Genomic DNA, 22463 nt, shown 5'->3' with positions numbered 1-22463 from the left:
GTGTGTGTGTAAGTCAGAATATCCTGCAGGAGTCAGTTCTCTCCTCCCATCCCAATCCCAAGACTCACACTTCCCACTGACCATATTGTGGACCCTCCTTATCTCACCATAACACTACAGTAGAAGCCTAGTGCTTGTTCCATATGTCCATGTTTCCCTTTCAACCTTAATGTCTTTAAAATACTTTGGAAAATTAGGAGACAACATGTTGACGGCTGTCTCTGTGGCCAGAGACTGTGGGATGATTCTACCTCAGGATAAAGTTATTATTGCTGAAGCATTACCTCCAAAGGATGGAAAAGTTGCCAAGATCAATTGGCATTATACAGACTCCCTGACACAGTGTAGTGAATCATCAGCCATTGACTCCGAGGTAATGTTTATGTTGTCTTTTTAAGTTTGCTCACTTGAATTTAGTCTGAATTAAAGAAAAAAAAAGATGGTACATGAAAACCCAGTATTAACAAAAACTAAGGGCTGGAGAGATGGCTCGGTGGTTAAGAGCACTGACTGCTCTTCCAAAGGTCCTTAGTTCAAATCCCAGCAAGAACGTGGTGGCTCACATCCATCTGTAATGAGATCTGATGCCCTCTTCTGGTGTGTTTGAAGACAGTTACAGTGTACTTACATACATAAAATAAATAGAAAAAAAAAAGAAACACTAAACAAAAACTAAATGAAAATAGAAGCCAGGGCTCTCATTTCAGAGATTCTGATTCATTATCGTAAGAATCTGGGTGTTTAAATTTTGATACTGATTTTCCTTTTCTTTGAATAAATGCTAGGTTTTTAATGACATATTTATAATGTGAAATAATATTGGCATAAACATTGAATATATTTTCTTGGTATGGGTGCCTGAATATTGTTTCAAATGTCTTATGTATAGGCTATTCCAATTAAACTTGCCCATGATAGTTTAGAGGATCTTCAGGTGACTCGCTATCATTTTGCGATGAATGGAAAGTCATTTTCGGTGATACTGGAACATTTTCAAGATCTTGTTCCTAAGGTAAGTAATGTAAATTTATGGATGTGTTCATGAGCTCACTGTGAACAGCATTTAAAAAACAAAACAATAACAATGTTTGTTTTGTAGTTGATGTTGCATGGCACTGTGTTTGCTCGAATGGCACCAGATCAGAAAACACAGTTGGTGGAAGCATTGCAGAATGTAGAGTGAGTATTGATGGGCTTTTATGGCTCTTTTCTTATGAATTATAATTTTATTTTCAAGTTCTGAATAGTAACTAGTACTTATGTATAAGTTGAGCATCCTTAAGCCAAACACCTGAAATATGAAATGCTTTAAAATCTGAAACTTTTTGAGCATCACAGAATTTGAAGCAAATATTATAAAATATGAAAAATTCCAAAAATCTGAAACACTTATTTCAAATGAAAAATATTTAAAGTGTGTGCACATGCATGTGAATGTCTGTGTGTAAAGAATTGTTACCTATCAACTAGGTAAGAACTTTATGTTTATTTTTAAAATAAGTTCACCTCCATGTTTTTCTGCGTAAAATATCCAGAATTCTTTGTTATCATTATACCCTCACAGAGGTCATTAATTGGTGCTCTTTTTTGAAACGTACGTACATGTATGTTCTGTGTTAAAACCTACTCCCCGTTCCCTATGGTCCTCCTTCCCTCCTCCCCCACAGTCTCATTTGTTCTTTCTTCCTCCTTCAACCTGATTTCAACTGATTCATCCACTTAGTGCTTATATGTGTATGGGGGGATAATAAAGAAGTGACTTCATCATTTGAACTTCAGGGTATGTTTCAGAGCAGGGTCTTAGCCTTTAACTCTTGCTCCTCCCAAGTGCTGGGTTTACAGGTTCACACAAATACATTTGGGTCATGCATGGCTCTGGAATTTTAGTAACTAGTAATGTTTGAAGCTTTTAGGGGAGAAATCTTTATTCATAACCCAAAAAGTTGTGTTCAAGTTCTTACCTTGCCCTCCAGGTAAGGATGTTGAGACACCAAATCATTTGTCCATGTGCAGCTCCACCCATTGCTGTCAGGCGAAGAGCAATGTGTGATAACCTGGTGTGAAGGAAGACCACTTGTTTCTTTTATGTGTTAGCTCTCTGACTCTGTGCTGGAGGAGAATCAACTTCTTTATGTGTGAATTGTAAGAAATTAAAGTCTTAAACTCATTTTTCTTTTCTTAGTTACTTTGTTGGGATGTGCGGTGATGGTGCAAATGATTGTGGTGTAAGTACTGTTTTTGTGATTTATTTTATTTTAATTTAATTTATTAATTTAATTTATTTTATTTTAATCAGTTTTTTTAAACCATTAGGCTTTGAAGAGGGCACATGGTGGCATTTCCTTATCTGAGCTCGAAGCTTCTGTGGCATCTCCTTTTACTTCTAAGACACCCAGTATCTCCTGTGTGCCAAACCTTATCAGGTAAGAAAAATCTGAATTTTTCATATTTGTGTTTTTTGATGATACCTTTTAAAAAGTCTGTTTAGCCTGCATGAAAGTATATTATGCACTGTGTGTGTGCCTCGTGCCCAAGGAGACCATAAAAGTGTTTCTGAACCCCTGGAACTAGACTTTTGGACAGTTTGGAGTTGCCATATGGGTGCTGTGAATTAAACCCCAGATCCTCTGGAAAAGCAGCCGGTGCCGTTACCTGCTCTCCAGACCCAGAAAAAGCAACACTTCCACTACCCGTAACCCCACCCCTTCGTAGCAAAGCTGGCCAGAAATTCACTGTGTAGCCTGGATTGCCTTGAACTTGTTTTTTTGTTGTTTGTTTTTTCAAGATAGGGTTTTTCTATATTGTCCCTGAACTCACTCTGTAGACCAGGCTGGTCTCAAACTCAGAAATCTGCCTGCCTCTGCCTCCCAAATGCTGGGATTACAGATGTACTCTTGCCTTTTATTCTTGCGTTTTACTCTTTTATTCCGTCTTGCACTTACATGTAGTAAAATGAATTACCATAAAGAACTATAGAACTTGTTTAATGTTCAGCTGTGGTTGAACCTATGACTCACTAGCAGCAGATTTACACTCTTCCAGTTGTATTGCAACATACTTTTTTTTTGGTGGTGTTTATCTGTGAATATGGAATTGTGTCTGAAGGATAGGCTAAGGTGCTTGCTGTTAGTCACACTCAACGTTTTTATTCACAGGGAAGGCCGCGCTGCTTTAATGACGTCCTTCTGTGTGTTTAAATTTATGGCGCTATATAGCATCATTCAGTACTTCAGCGTTACTCTCCTATATTCTGTGAGTACCCACACCACATAGACATGTACTTAATGGGAAAGAACCAAAGATAGTGGGATCTGTGTCTTTGATTTCGAATACATGACCTAAAAAGGAAATTTATGCAGTGTGTGTAAAATTACCTTGAGGCATTGAAGTTTGGGATAAATGTTCCTTAAAGCCTGCAATCATGGCTACAGTTTTGTATGAAAAAAAATGTGTTTTTTTTTGTTTGTTTGGTTTGTTGTTGCTGTTTGTGTGTAGTACAGATTGGCTTTGCTTGCTCTGGACAGGATTTCAAATTTGTAACCCCATTATGTGGTTGAAGAGGGCCTTGAAGTTCTGACCCTCAACTGCTCTCCTGCTAGAGATAGAGGCATATGCCACCTATGTTAGAGTTACAGGTATAGTTAACTTTGCTATGCATTTACAGAAATAAAAAAGAGCGACATTTCAATTGTAAAACTGCATTTGTAGAATGTAGACAGTGGAGTTACTACTCTCTTACATTATGATTAACATGATTGACCTGTAATTTTCTAATTGACACTAAAACATTCTAAAAGTATCTTTGTGAACGCTTCCTTTTATTATTTACCAAAGTATCAGAAGGGAGGATTTAAAACATGAAGAAACAGCTAGGGAGTGGTGCCGCACACCTTTAATCCCAGCACTTGGGAGGCAGAGGCAGGTGAGTTTCTGAGTTCGAGGCCAGCCTGGTCTAGAGTGAGTTCCAGGACAGCCAGGGCTATACAGAGAAACCCTGTCTCAAAAAAAAAAATAAATAAAAATCAAAAAACTAAAATATGAAGAAACACCGACACAAATTTTAAAGTTAAACCTTTTATACTAAGATTTGACTTTAAAGTTATGTAAATATGTTGTTATTGATTGATTCCAGAGGCAAATGTTTAAGTATGTTTCTATTGCTGTGATGAAACACCATGACCAAAAAGCAAGTTAGGGAGAAAAGGGTTTATTTGGCTTACCTTTCCAGATCATATAGCCCACCACTGGAGAAAGCCAGCATAGGAATTCAAGCAGGTCTGGAATGATGCAGAGGCCGTGGAGGAGAGCTGCTGATGGTGTATAAAATTTAAGCCCACCAACCCAGGTGTGACACCATCCACAATAGACCCTTTCTTCATTGATTAGTAATTGAGAAAATGCCTTACAGCTGGATGTCACAGAGGCATTTTCTCAACTGAGGCTCCTTCCTTTCTATGAGTCTAGCTTGTGTCAACTTAATGCAAAACCAGCAAGGACATATCATTTTGAAGGAGTCATTCCTGGGGGAAAACAAGACTGTAACTTGGCAACAGTGCTATGAAAACACTCTTAAACTTTCACAATTGCTTTTGTAGATCTTGAGTAACCTGGGAGACTTTCAGTTTCTCTTCATTGATCTGGCAATCATTTTGGTAGTAGTATTTACAAGTGAGTATTTTGCCTTTTTTTTTGTCAAAGCATGCAAATATTTGAGATTATGTTTTAAATTTTCGTATGTTTCCATCAACCATTTTATGAGTAAGTTTATAATGGTCCAGTTTTCCTGTATATGTTTTATTACTGGTTTATATTTTGCCCTATCTGTTCTCTAGACTGGAAGTGGGGTATAACCCTGACTCATACATTTTATCTAGTGTCTGTATGTGTGTGTCTGTCTGTCTCTGTCTCTCTCTCTCTGTCTCTCTCTCTGTCTCTCTCTCCTTCTCTGTCTCTCTCTCTCTCTCTCTCCCCCGACCCCCCTCCAGCTTTTGGAATAGATTTATTTACACCAAAAGAGCTATAAAACACTCAACTGCTTACCTTACCCTTCTTGCTCAAATACTCAGGAGAGTATCCAGTTCAAGAATTATGAATTTGATCCTTGCTGCATTATCTTACTCTTAACTAATGATGCTATTTTTCTTCTTTATTGAAAATAGATTCCCTTACTCCACACCCCCTCCTGGCTCTCACCTGATCACTTCCTTTCCCATTCCTACCAGTACCTAGCCCAGCCTTAGAATCTATTCTATTTTCCCTTCCCAGGGAGATCCATGCTTCTCTATGCTTTTTCCTTATAGCCCCCCTCTTTATCTAAACTCTCTGAGTCTTGATTGGAGCTTGATTATTATTTACTTAACAGTTCTTACCTATTTACAAGTAAATACAGACTATCTTTCTGGGTCTAGGTTACATCACATGCCAGGATGATTTTTTTTTCTAGTCCCATCCATTTGCCTGCAAATTTCATGATGTCATTTTTTAAAAACCACTAATACTTCACTGGGCAAATGTGCTGTACTTTTTTAATCTATTCAGTTGAGGGACATCTGGGTTGTTCTCAGTTTCTGGCTATTGTGGATCAAGCTACAGTGAGCATAGTTGAGAAAGTGTCTTTGTGGTAGGATGGAGCATCCTTTGGGTAAATCAAAATGCCAACACTTTTTTTGAGACAGGGTTTCTCTGTAGTCCTGGCTGTCTTGGAACCCATTCTGTAAATTAAGCTGGCCTTGAACTCTGGTTCAAGAAGAATCCCCCAGGAGATCTGCCTGCCTCTGCCTCCTAAGTGCTGGTACCAAAGGTGTACTTCCACCACCCTGCTTGCCAGGCAATTCTTTACAGACCTTGAAAAGACAATTCTTATCTTCATATGGAAAAACAAAAGACCCAGGATAGCCAAAACAATTCTGAACAATAAAGGAACTGCTGAAGGTGTCACTGTTTACTACCCTTGATGCCAGGTTATACTACAGAGATGTATTGATATAAGCTGCATGGTATTGATGTAAAACAGACATGTCGGCCAGGTGGTGACAGTGCTTGCCTTTAAACTTAGGCTGTGAATTTCTTAAGGAATATTGCACTGATAATGCTGTGCCCTCGTAGATTCTTCATGTAAAGAGAAACAGGATGTTTTTACTAATGTTGGTACTAACATCAAGATAAATAATAGGCATATGGCTTCTTAAATTAATAATAGGAATTCACAAATCTGTCCATACTGGAAATAAATACCTGGGAAATAAGTAAAAGCTGTTGAAAGAACTTGCTAGTTAATATGAGGACTATTATATTTGACCATGAAGAGATCCAGGTCTTCTTATTTATATTTTAGGAAGATAATTCTATGTGGAGAACTATACTGTGCATTGTAAGGTACACAAATGATCCATTGTTGACTGCATGTCTTCAATACTGTCAAAATTCCAGCTACTTGAAATAGAGCTCTTGTATCTTTCTTGGCGGTGTTAAAACTACCTCTGACGAGAATTACTGAATTAAAAAATGGCTTAGTAGTTAAGACTAGTCAATGAGTAAGCAAAATTTATCAAAATTTTGTAATACTTGATGTTATTATCAAAAGATAAATTTAGACAATTTATAGTGGAAAACTTGGTAGAACCCATGTGCTATCAATCAGTTGGACTAATTTTCATTAGTGTTACTGTTGTGTTCATAGAGCTTCAGACATTGCTAGTATATCATTTAACTAGGGTTTTTTTTTTCTTTCATTTTTATGTTACATTATGTTATGACATAACATTACATGATTTTGCTGGGGTTACAAGTGTGCACTACTACCACACATTGGCTTATAGTTACTAGTTTTACTGGCACTGGGATTTTACATGAGTTTCAGTGGAAAAATAAAAGTTACTGGAGGCGTTTTTGAAATTAGAATTTAAAAAAAATCATTTACTTTTGTAGATTATTTAAATGTGTATGACATCTGGCTTGAGTGTTCAGAAACTTTAAATACTTACAAGACAAAACCAGAATTTTAAAAGTCTCATTTCCAAGAGTATTTAATTATGTCTTTCTTAGTGAGAAATTTAGACACAATTTTTATTTGTCCTTTCCTTTCAAATACAGTGAGTTTAAATCCTGCCTGGAAAGAGCTTGTGGCACAGAGACCACCTTCAGGCCTTATATCCGGGGCACTCCTCTTCTCCGTCTTGTCTCAGATTGTGATCTCCGTTGGATTTCAGTCACTGGGTTTTTTCTGGGTCAAGCAGTATAAAGTGTGTGATCCGAATTCAGAGTGAGTTGGTCAATCCATTGTAAAAGTTGTATATGGTGACTATAAAAAGATGAACCTTGAAATGTGTATAGAACTTGCAGCTTTTTTAAACACCTTAATAACTTTGTCTTTTTGTCATGTTAACTTCTATCTTTAGGAAAGAGTATCTTAATTTTCTGTTCATCAGTACTACAGCCAAGTTATAAAGAAAAGGGATTCATCTTACCTCTGGATTGAGAAATTCATACTGCCTTTTTTGATGGTGGTGTTTCTACCAGATGTTTCTAGACATCACACATTGAGAGACCTATTCTGATATGCTCCCATTTCTCCATTATTGCATCAGTGAATTAATCTACTCATGGGGGCAGAACTCTAATCACCTGTTATTAAAGTTTTCACCCAGTCTCTGCTTTTGCCATCTCAATGAGGATAAAATTTGAGCATAAACTGTAGAGGGGACCATGTAAGACCATAGTAGAAAGTGCTTAGGCAAAGTGCAACTCATTACCTAGATGGAACCTGAATTTGCTTCTGAGACTTGCTTGTCTGTAAAATGAGAAAAATTAGCATCAGGGTTCAGGTATAGTATAACGCTTCTAGGTTTTCTATTTCCAAACATTTTTATTAAATATTTTAAAACATCCTGAAAAGAATATTAGGTATTTATTTATGAAGTGTTCTACTGCTCACAAACTGTGATGAATTAATTAAATTTGGATAATTTTGTCAACTCTTCAGTTGTGAATAGTTTAATTTGCTTGATTGAGATTACCATTAACATTTTTAGGAAATTTAAAAAACCTATAGTTTTCTTAAATGTATATAGGTATTGCCCGTGAAAAGGTATGCACACAATTTTCAGGGTCCATTTATAGAGGTTTAACATCTATGTTTGTTGCAGTAACATTACTAATTGTGTATGCTGGACAGTACTGTGCACTTAGAAAAAGAGGGCAAGCCCTAACTAGAAAACATTGAAGGTTATCTTGTTGTCAGTGTTTGGCTATGTATTAGCACAAGTCATCCTACAGTATAACCCAGAAAAGTATGAACCCTAGGTAAAGAAGTACAATCACATATATTAAATAAGATAGTGTGTCCCCAGTTAGCATGGGGTAGTGCTAAAGACAGACTTGTGGTCTGTTTACACTCACTCTGCTAAAATCCCAAATATGTTTAATTTTTTTTTGATTATAGTTAACCATAATCTGTTTAATTATAATCTGTAGCTAAAGGGTAAAGAATAGCCTTCTGCATGCCCTGTGTTACTGCCCCTTTTGCTATAAATACATCTTACTTTGTATTGTAATGATTTAAGGCATCTAAAATAGCATTGGCCCCTTGGGAAGATGCTGCCATGTTCTTAATGGTATCTTTGTGTGTTCCAGTGTTTGTAATACAACAAGAAGCGCATGTTGGAACTCGTCACACTTATACAATGGGACTGAACTCGATTCGTGTAAAATACAAAATTATGAGAATACCACAGTGTTTTTTATCTCCAGTTTTCAGTACCTCACAGTGGCGGTTGCCTTTTCAAAAGGAAAACCATTCAGGCAGCCTTGCTACAAGAATTGTAAGTGTGACGTCATGATTTCCACCTTTCTCTTCCTTTCCATTTCTTCCTTTCCATTATGGAGAAGAAACCCGATCTTGGCAACATGCCAGTAATCCTACTTATCTACATACATAGCCAGACCCTTTCTCAAAGACAAAACTTAAAAACAAAGAAATAAGGGAATTTAACTAGCAATTCCTTCATTGGAGAGGCAGGTGTTTAATGCTTAGAATGTTTATTGTCTTGTTTTCACTTTTATGAGCGTTCCCACTCTTAAGTTTAAATGACTCTGGTTTTCATAGCCTGTTACTTTGGGCCTCTTTCTTTTCTTTAAGTGAGTACAGAGAATTAGGATTGGAAGCAGGAACCTGTAGGAATCTCTGGGGAAACAGTGAGTGTGCTTTATGGACAAAACTTGGTTTGATTTGTAAGTTGCTAGCTTTTGAAAATAGAAATAGGAACAGTGAAATGGCTCTGAAGGGCACCTGTCCTGCAAGAACAACTTGACCTGAGTTCAATCCTTAGGACATGTAAAAGTGCAAAAAGAGACCAAGCTACACACAGATATCTGTGACTTCCACATATGTGTCTGGTGTGTGCGTCAGTTGACATAACAGTAATAATAATTTTAAAAATTGAAAATGTTAGTTGATACAGCTTTTGCAGTGTCATGGAGCAAATAACAAGTGTTTGTGTATAGCTGTGAAAAGATGTCATTGTTCAGTTAAAATGCCAGGACTAGATTTTAGATGTCAGATAAATGATAATCATTGGAATCTCATTCTGGATTTGAGAACCATTTCCACATGCACTGTTCGTGTTTGACCTTGTACATGTGTTTGAACAGGTAATATGGAAATTTGTTTTTACTGGTAATTTTTCTGTTTTAGATAAGAGTTCTTATTAGCATTCATGTTGCTGTGTAACTATACTAATAATTGTTACAGAGATCTACTAGAAGCATGCCATGCTACTTAGAACACTTTTTACAAATGTTAACATACTAAAAGGTGAACCTTTTTTAGGGGGTGAGTGGAGGCAATATTAGGGCTTAAACCCTAGGGACTCCCACCACAAGCTAGGTATGTATCACTGAACTATATCCCCAAGTCTCCTCACTTTAGTGTAGCTTGTGTGTGTTAGGCTGTGAGTTTACTCAGAGCTTGTGCTAGGATTACATATGTTTGCTACCACATGTTATGTAACACTAGGGATCTACCCTTGCTGGGTAAATCACTCTTTTAGACAGAGTTTCTCTGTAGACCAGGCTGGCCTAAAACTCAGAAATCTGCCTGCCTCTGCCTCCCAAATACTGGGATTAAAGGCATGCGCCACCACTGCCCGGCTGGGTAAAGCACTCTTCCAACTGAGCCACATCCCCAGCCCTTCCTTACTTAACCTTTTTTGTTGTTGTTGTTAATATTATATGTGGAAGACAGAGGATCCTTTTTGGAGTCAGCTCTCCTTCCATCTTTCACATGAGAGTCAGAGATTAGACTCAGGTCACCAGGCTTGTGCAGAAATGTCTTTACTTGCTACTTTTCCTTAGCAGACCTTGTACTTGTAATTCTCCTGAATTCTGAGATTGAAGGTATAATGCGCTGTGTCCAGAAACAGTGGACATTTTCTTTTCTTTCTTTCTTTTTTCTCTCTGTTTTATTTTTCTTTATAGTTATGAAGAAACCTAGCCCTCAGGTTGGCACTGTATTAGGAATCTAAGAATATACTCTACCCTATCTATACTTACATTGTCGTGAGTGAGTGAGCGAGCAAGCGACTGACTTCAAGCAGGGACAGTTATAGGGGTGAACTCAGGAGTGTAAAGCTTTCCTGGCAACTACTCTAACATAGAGCCATACCTAGGTTTGTTTTTGTTTTGTTTTGGAAGAGCTGGATTTAAAAGTGTGTGCCCCCCACCACCACCTTACTTTACTCAGTCTTAAGCTACTTGTTAAAAATACATCCTTTACGTGATTGGAAGATTTCAAATTTATCTTCTCATTTAGTTTTCAGTTGATACGAGTAAGTGCTTTATTGTTGGCAGTAGCACTAATTTCTTTTTAAGTACACTAAAATATCAGTAAATGATTTCAGCAGAAATCATAAAACCACTTTATTTCCTGTAAGCTTTGTGCCTGCAGAGGGTATAAGAGGAACCAATATAGTTGGCCATATATATTCTGCTAGTTTTTACCCCTTGTTTTCCTGTTAGTACTGTACATTGCCAGTGAAATTCTTGGAACAGTTCTTTGCTAAGGCTATTCAATTGTTCTGTAGATCTAATCAGTGTAATATATTATTGTACTTAATTTGAGATTTTTGTTTGTACTGTTATTAGTTATCAGTCTTGGGTATAGAGACAGTCTTGGGTATAGAAGGGAATACCCCTTCTAAAATAAAACCTACTATCAGTGTAGCTTCAGTTTTTAAACTTAGTTGTTACATATGCATAATTGTGTTTGTCTGTGCTTCCATTTCAAGTATCCTGATGGTTCACACAACTTTTTTTTTCTTTAAGATTTATTTATTTATTATATGTAAGTACACTGTAGCTATCTTCAGACACTTCAGAAGAGGGCATCAGATCTCATTACAGATGGTTGTGAGCCACCATGTGGTTGCTGAGATTTGAACTCAGGACCTTTGGAAGAGCAGTCAGTGCTCTTAACCACTGAGCTATCTCTCCAACCCCCTACACTTTAATCTTAACTATTATTTCTCACTAGAGTTTGCTTCTTTGTTTGAGGCAGGGTCTCATGTAGCTAAGGGGGTATTGACCTTCTGATCTTCTACCTCCCAAGTTGTGGTTTTTAAGGTGTTACCACTGTGTCTGGTTTCAGTTTTGTCACAGAAACTGGTTGGATTTTTTTGGTCCTTGTGTTTGTTTGTTTATTTGTAAAGTCCAACTTCTGTCTTTGCCTGGGAAGATGTTATTACTGAATTTAGTGATAAGGGTCTCACTGTGTATTCCTGGCTAGCCTGAAACTCAAGATCTGTCCACATCTGTAATGCTGGGATTAAAAGCATATGCCACCATTATCTGTCATATATTTAAGGTTAAAGGGAATGGATTTAAATATCTAATAAATCTTGCGGAGGAGGAGTCTATGCAGAATGTCTTCTACTATAGGAAATAACAGTATATGCTTTTTATATTTCATCAACTTAAGTAGAGGTATTCAAACCAAATTGTATATCTGAAGTAATTGTATGCTTCTTGGTGTTTGGCACTTTTTAAGTGAAATGCCTAATTTTATTGTTTGCTTTTCTTTTCCAGATTTTTTTGTTATATCTGTGATTATTTTGTATGTTTTCATATTATTCATCATGTTGCATCCGGTTGCCTCTGTTGACCAGGTTCTCGAGGTAAGGCTTAGCACTTCATTACTTGTTGTCATGGTTGCTAGGAACTGGGAAAACAGTAGTAAGACATTGATAGAAAGTTTCATTGTAGTATCATGTAGAATATAAATAGCTAAATAATATTTTGGATGTTTGGTACTGAAAGAAGATTAAATAAACTACCTTTATTTTTTCTAGTATTGCTTCTTTCCTTTTATCTAATATGTAGTTGTATTTACCAAAAGCCACTCTAAAACAATGGACATAATCAAAGTAGATTTTATTGATTGATTATACTTGTTTAGTTAATTGACCCATCTTTTCCCATGTGTCTTCTGTGGTACCTTTGTGATATATCAGTTCCCAAGTATGGAGGTTGTGACTTTCATCCTGTTGGGAGCTTTATATTTTATGTTTCGAGTTCTCTTTTTTCTTTTTTCTGTTTTGTTTTGTTTTTCTGAGACAGAGTTTCTCTGTGTAGCCCTGGCTGTCCTGGAACTCACTCTGTAGACCAGGCTGGCTTCAAACTCAGAAATCCGCCTGCCTCTTCCTCCCACATGCTGGGATTATAGGCGTGCGCCACCACCGCCTGGCTTTTTTCTTTGGTAGTATCAGATTGTCCAAATTATTATGACTTTGTAAGGAATCTTTATGTATTTCAGACCAGGACTTCTGATACAGCCTCTTGTTGAATCATCAAGATAGTTTTGTCTATTGTATATTTCTTTTTAAATTTTAGATTGGGCTTGTTGGGACCCAGGAAAAGCACTTAGGATTAGAGTTATTCTGAGATGCTCAATAAATTCAGGTATAATTAGTTCCCCTTTCTGTGAGCAGTGCCCATTTTCCCTGCTGTGTTACTTACTTCTCTCATTCCATTTAGAGAGGAAAGACTTACTTTGGTATATTGTTTGAGGGGTGTCCTCTGTCAGGATGGGTGATGCACACTAGTACAGGTTGGAGGCAGTTGGTCACCCTACATTTGTAGTCAGGAAGCAGAGAGAGTCTCTGCATTGACTGCTTTGGACACTGCCAAAAGAAGATTCTCTGACCAAGATTGAGAGTGGCCCTCTTCAATGGAAATAGACCTATTTAGAAGGCACACATCCATTTATTAAAAACAATAGTATTAGATTTCCCCCTATGGATTGTGACCCGGGCAAGCCATGGACCACGCATTCACAGACATCAAGTTTGCAATGAGATCTGCCCTATAGAGCAAGCCTAACATCTAGTCAGAGTAGTTGGTTACCACAAAACCTTTGTGTACTAACTACCTTTGTGTACTAACTAGTACATAAATCTTTGCATGCCAGGTCCACTGCTGAATTTTCAGATCAGTTTCAGCTTGATTTTTTTGTGTCTTATAACTGAAGTGTTGTATCTTCAGCAGTTGAGTCTTCTAGCTGTGATGAGCTAGCTGTGATGAGCAATGGCTATAATCTGTATTGGTTGGAGGGTCCCCTAGGGAAATACCCCACACCTGACACTGAGAATATCATATAATATTTTATGTCTTCTTCAGGAAGCAGTGTTCACTCCTACATGGTACTTCATTCCAATTCATTTTTTTCTTGAAACAAAAAGCCATATATATATATTACAGACAGTTGTGAACTTTCATGTGGGATTCTGGGAACTGAACCTCGGTCCTCTCCAAGAGCAGCAAGTGCCTCAACCACTGAGACATTTCTCTAGTCCCTGTAGATTATGTATATTGTTAATTAGCTTACTAAGAGTAGATGTTCATAAGGCTATTTTCTTAGCTCACCCCAACTCCATTTTCCTCCCCATCTCCCTATCCCTGCTTAAACCTTTAACCATTAATATTGTTTCTCGCTACTTACATATGTTTCACTACCTCCATTCCCTATAAGACCCCCTTCTTGCTTCTTGAACCCACTAAAAATTTGAAGGTGGAATCCATATATAAATGAAAACATGTATTTGTCTTTCTGAGCCTGTATTGCCGCACTTAGTACAGTTTATTCCAGTTCCATCCATCTTTCTGGAGATGACATAATTTTATTCTTTATAACTGAATAAATTCCATTGTATGTATCCAGCACATTTTCATTATCCATTTATCACTTTATGAGCATCTAAGCTGATTTCATTTCCTAGCTATTATAACAAGAGAGCAGTGATGTGTAGATAGATATCCCTGTAATAGGATATAAAATCCTTAGACGTTTCCAGGAATGAGATTGCTAGGATCATGGTAATTTCTGTTTTTTAGCTTTTCATGGAGGCTGCATCAGTGCACACTTCCTCCAACAGTGAATTAAGGGTTCTTTTCCTACATCTCACCAATATTTGGTATCATTTGTTTTCTTGATGGTAGCTGTTCTGAGTAGGTGAGATGGAATCTCAAAGCAGTTTCAATTTGTAATTTCCTAGTGGCCAATGGTATTGAGTACTTTTAAATGGTGATTTGCCATTTTTTTTTTTTAAAGAACTCTTTGCTCAGTTCTTTTTTGTTGTTATTTTGTTTTGGTTTAGGTTTTTTTTGTTTTTTTTTTTTTTGTTGTTTTTGTTTTTGTTTTTTGTTTTTTAGGTTTTGTTGTTAATGTCGTTGTTTTGTTTGTTTGTTTTAAGACAGGGTTTCTCTGTGTAGCCCTGGCTGTCCTGGAACTCACTCTGTAGACAAGGCTGGCCTCAAACTCAGAAATCCGCCTGTTTCTGCCTCCCAGGTGCTGGGATTAAAGTCCTGTGCCACCACTGACCAGCAAGTTTCTCGTTCTTTGCATATTCTATACATCCTCTGTTGGATGTATATCTAGCAAAGATTTTCTCCTGTTCTATAGGTTGCCTCTAGATAGACAAGGTTTTGGTTTTGGTTGTTGCTGCTGATCTACAGAAGCTTTTTAATTTCATGAGATCCTATTTGTCTGCTATTGGTCTTATTTTCTGCCTGAGCAGTCAGAGTCCTATTCACAAAGTCCTTCCCTGTACCTATATTTTAATGTGTATGCTCTACTTTTTTTTTTTGTAAATTTGAGAGTTCTGGGTCCTATGCTGAGGTTCTTCATCTATTTGAATTGGGATAAGGAACTAGTTTAATTCTACATTTTGGTCTCCAGTTTTTCCATCATTCTGTTGAAAATGCTATCTTTTATCCAACAAGTGTTTTTGGCATCTTTTTCAAAAATTGAATTGCAGTATCTTCCTAGACTTGCTCAGGTATTGTATTATTCTATTCTATTCTATTCTATTCTATTCTATTCTATTCTATTCTATTCTATTCTATTCTACTCTACTCTACTCTACTCTACTCTACTCTACTCTTCCCAGTGTCTTGGTGGTCTTTGCCAGTACCATGCTGCTTTTGTTACCGTGGCTCTATAGCATAAAATTGAAATCAATTTGGTCATATCTCCCCCAGTATTTTTTTTGTTCAAGATTACTGGTCTCTGTAAATTGTATGGCCAGCAGAGTATTTATTGATCTACATGAGGCAAGAAATCCAGTTCAGCATGACTCACTACCAGATGCTGATTCAACTAGGTAGTTTATTTCAGGCATATTTAAGTACAGCCCAATTTTGGGGAAAGGTTCCTGGTGATAACCCAATCCTGTATGTACAATAAAACTTAGATATAGTTACGTCAAAACTCTGTAAAGTCCAAGTAATGTCTTCTATAAAGATATGTTCTACGGATTAACTGGGGAAGCAAGTCAAGGTAAACAGCTCATGGTAAAGGTCTGGGAGAGGATAGTGCTATAGACTGAAATAAACTAAGAGTCTAGGAGAGCCAGGTATGACCCGGGCATACATTTAATGGAAAGGTCACAGGTTATTTATTAGCCACATCCATTCCCAGCTGTTGGAAATACATCTGTTGTTTGAAGAGACATTTCTGGTTTCCTAGTACTTACCTGACAGTACAAGGACCTCATGTTTCCTAAACCTTCTTATGAGTTTTCTTAATGTATGATCTATTTTAAAGACTGCTGGAAATAATGTACTTGCAGAGTTTGGATGGAATGTTCTGTAGGTGTCTTTCAAGTCCATTTATCTGTGATATCATCTAATTCTCATCTTAATTTTTTTCAGTAAGCTTGGAATTGTTTGTTTGTTTTTTTTAAACAGCCTCAGGTATCCTAGTCTGACTTTGAACCCACTAGGTAGCTGAGGATTGCCTAAATTCATGAGCTTTCTGTGCCTACATGTAGCCATCCATGTACTTGTGCTACCATGCCTGGCTTCAGATCCATGGTGTAATAATACTCTAATATCAATTAAGATGACAACTTTAACTAAAGTTTTTTTGTCTTCTAGATTATGTGTGTACCATACCAGTGGCGCATATATATGCTTATCATTGTTCTTGTCAATGCCTTCGTGTCTATCACGGTGGAGGTAAGCACTCAGCTTTGGGATTCTTGGGCTACTTAGTAGTAAGAGAGCAGGTAATACTATTTATTATTCAGAAACCCACACTCACATTTCATTTCAGGGAAATTCATTTAGCTTCCTGGCCTTTTCTGTAGTTGCATCAAGATTTGATGGAGTTACATTCAGGCACAACGAGGTGGCACAAATGAGTTGGGTGTGGGGTGGGAAGAGACGCAGGTATCCAGGCAGCTCCCAGAGCCCTGTGCTCTGAGGGGAGAGTAGAGGGGACCACTTAAGGAAGAAAGAGTAGTAAGTTCTGACTGCTGCTCTTTAGTCCAGTGTAAGAAACAGATAAGGCAGATAGAATGGTGATGTTTAAAGGTTTTTATAGTGGAAGCTTTTGAAAGTATGTGTATATTTCAGTATATTGAGAAATTATCCTGAGACTCAATTGTCCCAACAAAAGATGGCTTAGATTTAAATTGACATATGGGAGCATGGATGTTTGTAATGCATCATTTTATGTTGTTTCATAGGCTGCATTTTCGGTTCAAGTGTCCTAGAAAGCACATCTAAGACTATCTGTCATAAGCACTCCCTTTCTTACAGTGTACATTCATCTTTTCAAATGTTATTTTTTATTCTTGTTAACTAAAGAACTATTTGTATTGGGCGCTGATGAAATGTTTGTATAATATGTAGATGGAATTAATAATTAGAGATTAAGTGAAAATAACTCTTTAAGAAAAAATGCTGTGAATCATCACCATCGCTAAGGTAGAACTGGAGATCGACCCTGATTTTTAGAAAGTTTAGTCTTTTTTTATCAAGAATTTTATGATTTTGTATTTATTATAAAAGCTCTGTTATTTATCCTTTTGTAGTATATACTGAGGTTTGCCATATGAAAAGCAAATCAGTATTAATGATGTAGCGTTGTGTGAATGTTATCAAATGTGTGTGTTTAAAAGGAATGACCTGTTTAAGTTTAATTCTTAACTCACTGGAATATCTCTCAGAGCTTCTTCCTTGACACGGTCCTTTGGAAAGTTGTGTTCAATCGAGACAAACAAGGAGAGTGTCGTTTCAGCACCACACAGCCACCACAGGTTGGAAATGAGCAGTTACTGTCAATTCTTCACTTACATCTTGGTTTTTCCACTTGCATTCTTGGTTCTGTTACTGTATGTGTGTAGCTTCAGCTGTCTTTGTTGTGCCAGGCATTTCTTCCTTTGAAAAAAAAAAGAAGAAGTCTTAGAAAAATCATGGCAAGCACTTAATAGAGGCCTTTTAGGACTTTGGGAATTTCATAAGACTTTTCCAAGCCTAATTCTGTGTGTATGTTTATGTGTTGGTCTGTCTATCTGTCTTATCCTTATACAGAGTTTCTTTGTGTTGCTTTGGCTCTCCTGGAATTTACTGTATATAGACCAGGCTGGCCTTGAACTCACAGAAATCTGCCTGCCTTTGTCTCCTGAGTGATGGGATTAAAGGCACGTGTCACCACCTCCTAGCTGAGAGTTAATCCTTTCATTTCTGTTTGCTTTATATTTTATGTATTTGTCACTAATTACATGGTAAATGCTACGTAAACAGTTTTGAATCAAGTTGTGGTGGGTTTTTTTTTTTTTTTTTTTTTTTTTTTTTTGATCAGAATCAAGAGACATTTTGAAGATTTTTCTGATTTTTATTTTACTATTTTCACGTATTTATCTTGCCAGTTGCTATGCATTATTTTAAGGTGGCCTTTTGCTTTCCCTGACAAATGATTCTAACTCAGAAAATTATTTATTTCTACTTAAGCAGTGGTGAGGGCTTTTAAAGTCAGTGAAATAGCCTGTGATGTACAGGTAGCACAAGGTTCTCTGGCAAAAGGTAAGAAGCAGGTAAATCTGTTTCTAGTATGAGATGTTACAGTAGAGATCCTGACAGAATGTACTTAGACTGTAGTCAATCAGAGCCCTTTAACATTTAACATTTAATCTTTCTCAGGAGTTGTGGCACACAATCTCACACATGGGAGGCATCTATCTATAGAAGTACCAGATCATAGAGAGTTCAGGGATAGATTGTACTGCATTAGACTCTGTTTCAAAACATGTCACCCATGCTCTTTATAGAGTAGGTGATGTGTTCAAGGCTTCAGCTATCCTTAAGCCATGTGAGGAGTTGAAGAGGATTGGCTGGCATTTCTTACTTAGATCATTAACTCATTTTCTTATACCTTTTATGTAAATGGTGACTTCCTGGGCTTTGTGTTGATAATGGTCTAAGATCCATGTTTCATGCCAGTCTTGCTGTATAGGATATACAGTGCCATTTTGTGCTCTGTGGTGGAGTAATGGTGGCATGCAGTGATAGCACGAGCCTGAAGTCAGTTCCAGTTTCATTTTCCTCAAAGCAGTTTGATGCCTGTTTGTTACTAGTTGAACTGGGGCCCAGGTCCTTCAGCTGAATCTTCTCTATGATAATGGCATAGCTGTATTTTCTTTAGGTAACTTCATTATTGCAGGTCACACTGGTTCAGATCACCCTTCTGATGTGAAATACTAGTATTGATTGGAAAGGCACAGCCTTGGGAAACATACTAAAAATTTATATTCTCCAAAAAGATCTCTTAACTCCCAATGCAGGTTGCTTATTTATTATTTAGTCAAATAGGTCTTTTAAATCCCCTATAAAGTATTTGAATTAGAAATCCCCAGTTTTTTTTCTTTTTATTTGTTTTGTTTGTTTTTGTTTTTTGAGACAGGATTTGAGACAGGGTAATAGCTCTGGTTGTCCTAGAACTCACTCTGTAGATCAGGCTGGTCTCAAAGTCAAAGATTTGTCTGCCTGTCTCCTAAATGCATGCACCACCACACTAAGCTCAAGGAAATTCCCAATTTTTCAACCACAATAAAATGGCAAAAACATGTTCTTTACTAATGCATCGTTTCTAAAAAATTCTAAGTATTGGTTCTTAATTTTTAGAAGTTGAATTTCTGTCTCTAAAAGTGTTCATGGGAGGGAATGAAGATTTGGGGATAGTCCATAGCATTTAGGCTTGGTGTGTCCCACAGACTGACCCATTCTGGGAACCTCTAAGTAGACAAGAATTTTGGCCTGTGGTGTTTGTTTGTTTTTTAAAGATTAATTTATTATGCCTGCGTGTATGTCTGCCCCCAATCTTGTTACAGATGGTTGTGAGCCACCCTGTGGTTGCTGGGAATTGAACTCAGGACCTCCAGGAGAGCAGTCTCTTAACCTCTGAGCCAGCTCTCCAGCCCAGTCTGTGGTTTTAAGCAAGCATTTTTTGCAGCTCTACTTTTAGAAAAAGAGTTCTAAGTTTAGAGAGATTAATTTTCCTCTTCCAATAGATACTTCTGTGTGTAATGCTTGCTTCTTTTTCAGTGGCAAGTCTCTTTAGCTCCCTTCCTTTTCCTCTCCTTTCCATCCTCCAGCAAGGACCACTTGGCAGTGTGTAGAAATAATTTTAGGTATCAGGTTTTTACACAGAATGGGTAGAGGCCACTGGTGCTGCTAAATAAATGTCCTGTGGTACACAGACAGCAACTCCTGCCAAAGTATTTTATAGCCCAAGGTGTCACCCATCCTGAAGTAGAAACTCCCATGGAAGGAAAGAGGGATGGGCAGACAGCTGCTGACAACCTTACCCAGGGCACGAGTAGTGCTGACTGCCGCTAGTCCTTCCTCTGTACTACCTAGTCAGTGCTCCTCGATTCTAGAGACGCCCAGGAGATCTCAGACTGCAACTCCTGAAATACTGTGTTAGTGCTGGGAAAGAGCACCCCTTTCTTCTCTTCCTTACCATACACATGGGGACCACTGAGTTAGTTTGAAGGTTTCAGAGCTATGGGTTGCACTCTAGGCTCCACACTAATGCTAGGTGGCTTAATTGGGAAGTCATGGGAGAACGAGTATCATGCTGCTATGTACTATTACCCTGTTATGTATCTCATTGGTGAAAATCTGTGAACTGTAGCCATTCTGCAGCTTAAAAATCTATATGAAAATATTGTTTCAACTTATTCATATAGAATACTAATTTGGATTATATTTGTTTTACATTGAGGATTGAACTGGAAGATTTATGAAAACTACAATACATGCCATGCATGAAAATGTTTCCTAAGCAGCTAGCTGCTGGTTGTGAAAAGCTGGGCATTAGAATGTACAGTACAACTAGGAATGTTAAGTCTAGGAATCCAGTGTTCTGCTTCAGGGACTGAAACTCTGCTCTGGGGAGATCCAAATGTTCATTCTAAGCCCTGACTAAATAGCCTTAGTGTTGCACAGTGACTGACTTTCTTCCCATGCTTTTCTCCTGAGTTCTTACTCTGTCATACCTGTAGTCTTTAGTTTTCTCTTCCAGTGAACTGTGGTATTTTGCAAGATGTGTGTGGTACATTTATGTGTAGTCTCACCAACCTATGTGTAGTATAGTATATTTCTTGTATGGAGATAAAGAACAAACATGTTTCTAGCTATGGTGGAGTAGAGGGATCTCGGGTGTTCCTTGTGACTTAACGTATATTGAATATACATTGTTTTAAACAGATGTGAAAAGTACACACACACATATATACACATTTATGTGTGTGCACAGGTGCCCACAAATGTTTTTTAAAAATGCTGTGCAGTTATAATGCCATTTGTGATTAGCTTTAATTATATTGCTTGCCTTAGCTTCCAGGGGTATAGAACAATGAATTTAGAGGGGGAATGTGTGTGTTTGTGTCTTTATCCCATTACTTTTGGCTTCCTGCCTGTTGTACATCACCTCTCCACTCAAAGGATTCATCTGCACAGACAGCATGATGTATTTCTCTGACGCTTTAGCAGTGCTACTGTAAATGAAAGTGACAGCTTTCATATTTAGGAACAATGATCTTTTCCACAATTGGGCTGAAGACTTGAAGTACCAGGAAAGGAGTAAAATGCAGTAGTTCAGTGTCATCTCAGATGACTGATTGTTGTGGTGCAATCACACTGGGAAGGAAACTGCTAGCTTTGTTGTGGATTCTTTTTAAAAAGAGAATAGCATAGCTGCACTCCCCAAAAAATCCACCCCCACCCTACTTCAGTTTGCTTTTTTTTTTAAATGTAGGATCTCATTGTATAGCACCAGGCTAGCTTCAAACTTGTGAAGATCTTCTTGCCTCTGCCTCCTGAGTATTAGTTATTACAGGCAAGTTCCACCATGCATATCTTAAAAACCTTCATTGTGATGATAATAGAGGTTACTTGGAAAATAATCTTTAAATCTTTTAGTTTCCCCTAGATTGTAATTCAGCTTATCTGTGACTACAATTTTGCTTTTAGATACTTGGGAAGCAATGCAGCTCAATGTTTTATCTACAACTGAATCTGAGGGGCAGATTTACTGATGGTTGTCTTACTGAAATGAGAGAAGGTCTTTGGGGAAATTAGTTTTCAGAGCTTTCATTTTGAAGTACTTTGGTCCTTTCCATTGGCTACTCTTTGCCTTAATTTGGATCAGTTGGTTAAGGCAGAACTTTCACTTTGTAGCTTAAATTGACCCAATGCTTCCTTTATAGCTCAGTCTGGTGGTGAACTCTAAAATGTCCTGCCTTGGACTCCCCAGTGCTAGGATCGAAGGTGCTACACATGCCTGGTTCCTGTTGGCCAGTTAAGAATTGTGTTTCAAGTATACATTGTAACACATTGCCTTTCTTGGCTGTGGGTACTTTGGATGTTCATGTTAGAATGCTCATCTGGTATGCTGTACCTTCATTTTGCACAATTGCTTCTATTGAGGTTAGAGTGTAGTATGGGCTGGGTCAAAATTTTACTTGGGAGAAATAATAGCCAAATTAGTATATGAGCTGTTTTCAGAGATGAAGTATAGAGCACCTTTCCTGGCCAAAGCTGTTATTTTAAAAGCTGTGATTTTTTTTTTTTCAAATGTGACAACGAGATCCTGATTTTCACCTTAAGGTGTTTACTTCATGCTTTGT

General features: G+C 37.5%; 1 protein-coding gene and 1 long non-coding RNA gene across 14 annotated transcripts in view; one reads left to right on the top strand and one right to left on the bottom strand.

The window, feature by feature from the left end:
* LOC116085786 overlaps positions 1 to 22463 on the bottom strand; it is a 32018-nt gene that overhangs the window by 2212 nt on the left and 7343 nt on the right. For 5 of the 8 annotated variants that reach the window (XR_004116717.1, XR_004116721.1, XR_004116718.1 and 2 more), the window contains one exon: positions 16543 to 17712. This is a non-coding gene — a long non-coding RNA (uncharacterized LOC116085786). Of the gene's footprint in view, positions 1 to 7007; positions 7301 to 7648; positions 7790 to 16542; positions 17713 to 22463 lie in introns of those variants that run through there. The other 3 variants (XR_004116722.1, XR_004116723.1, XR_004116724.1) reach the window with 3 other exon arrangements.
* Atp13a3 (ATPase 13A3) overlaps positions 1 to 22463 on the top strand; it is a 74282-nt gene that overhangs the window by 48124 nt on the left and 3695 nt on the right. For 4 of the 6 annotated variants that reach the window (XM_031363579.1, XM_031363580.1, XM_031363578.1 and 1 more), the window contains 12 exons: positions 198 to 373; positions 890 to 1012; positions 1100 to 1179; positions 2183 to 2225; positions 2314 to 2423; positions 3156 to 3252; positions 4596 to 4668; positions 7093 to 7261; positions 8632 to 8819; positions 12079 to 12167; positions 16426 to 16506; positions 17502 to 17591. In XM_031363579.1, coding sequence (XP_031219439.1) covers positions 198 to 373; positions 890 to 1012; positions 1100 to 1179; positions 2183 to 2225; positions 2314 to 2423; positions 3156 to 3252; positions 4596 to 4668; positions 7093 to 7261; positions 8632 to 8819; positions 12079 to 12167; positions 16426 to 16506; positions 17502 to 17591 — 1319 coding nt within the window. The remainder of the gene's footprint in view (positions 1 to 197; positions 374 to 889; positions 1013 to 1099; positions 1180 to 2182; positions 2226 to 2313; positions 2424 to 3155; positions 3253 to 4595; positions 4669 to 7092; positions 7262 to 8631; positions 8820 to 12078; positions 12168 to 16425; positions 16507 to 17501; positions 17592 to 22463) is intronic. The other 2 variants (XM_031363583.1, XM_031363582.1) reach the window with 1 other exon arrangement.

The sequence above is a fragment of the Mastomys coucha genome, unplaced genomic scaffold (genome assembly GCF_008632895.1).
Source record: "Mastomys coucha isolate ucsf_1 unplaced genomic scaffold, UCSF_Mcou_1 pScaffold12, whole genome shotgun sequence".
In the NCBI taxonomy this organism is placed as follows: domain Eukaryota; kingdom Metazoa; phylum Chordata; class Mammalia; order Rodentia; family Muridae; genus Mastomys; species Mastomys coucha.
Note: the sequence above shows the minus strand (reverse complement) of the source record. Positions and strands in the feature narration are given on the sequence as shown.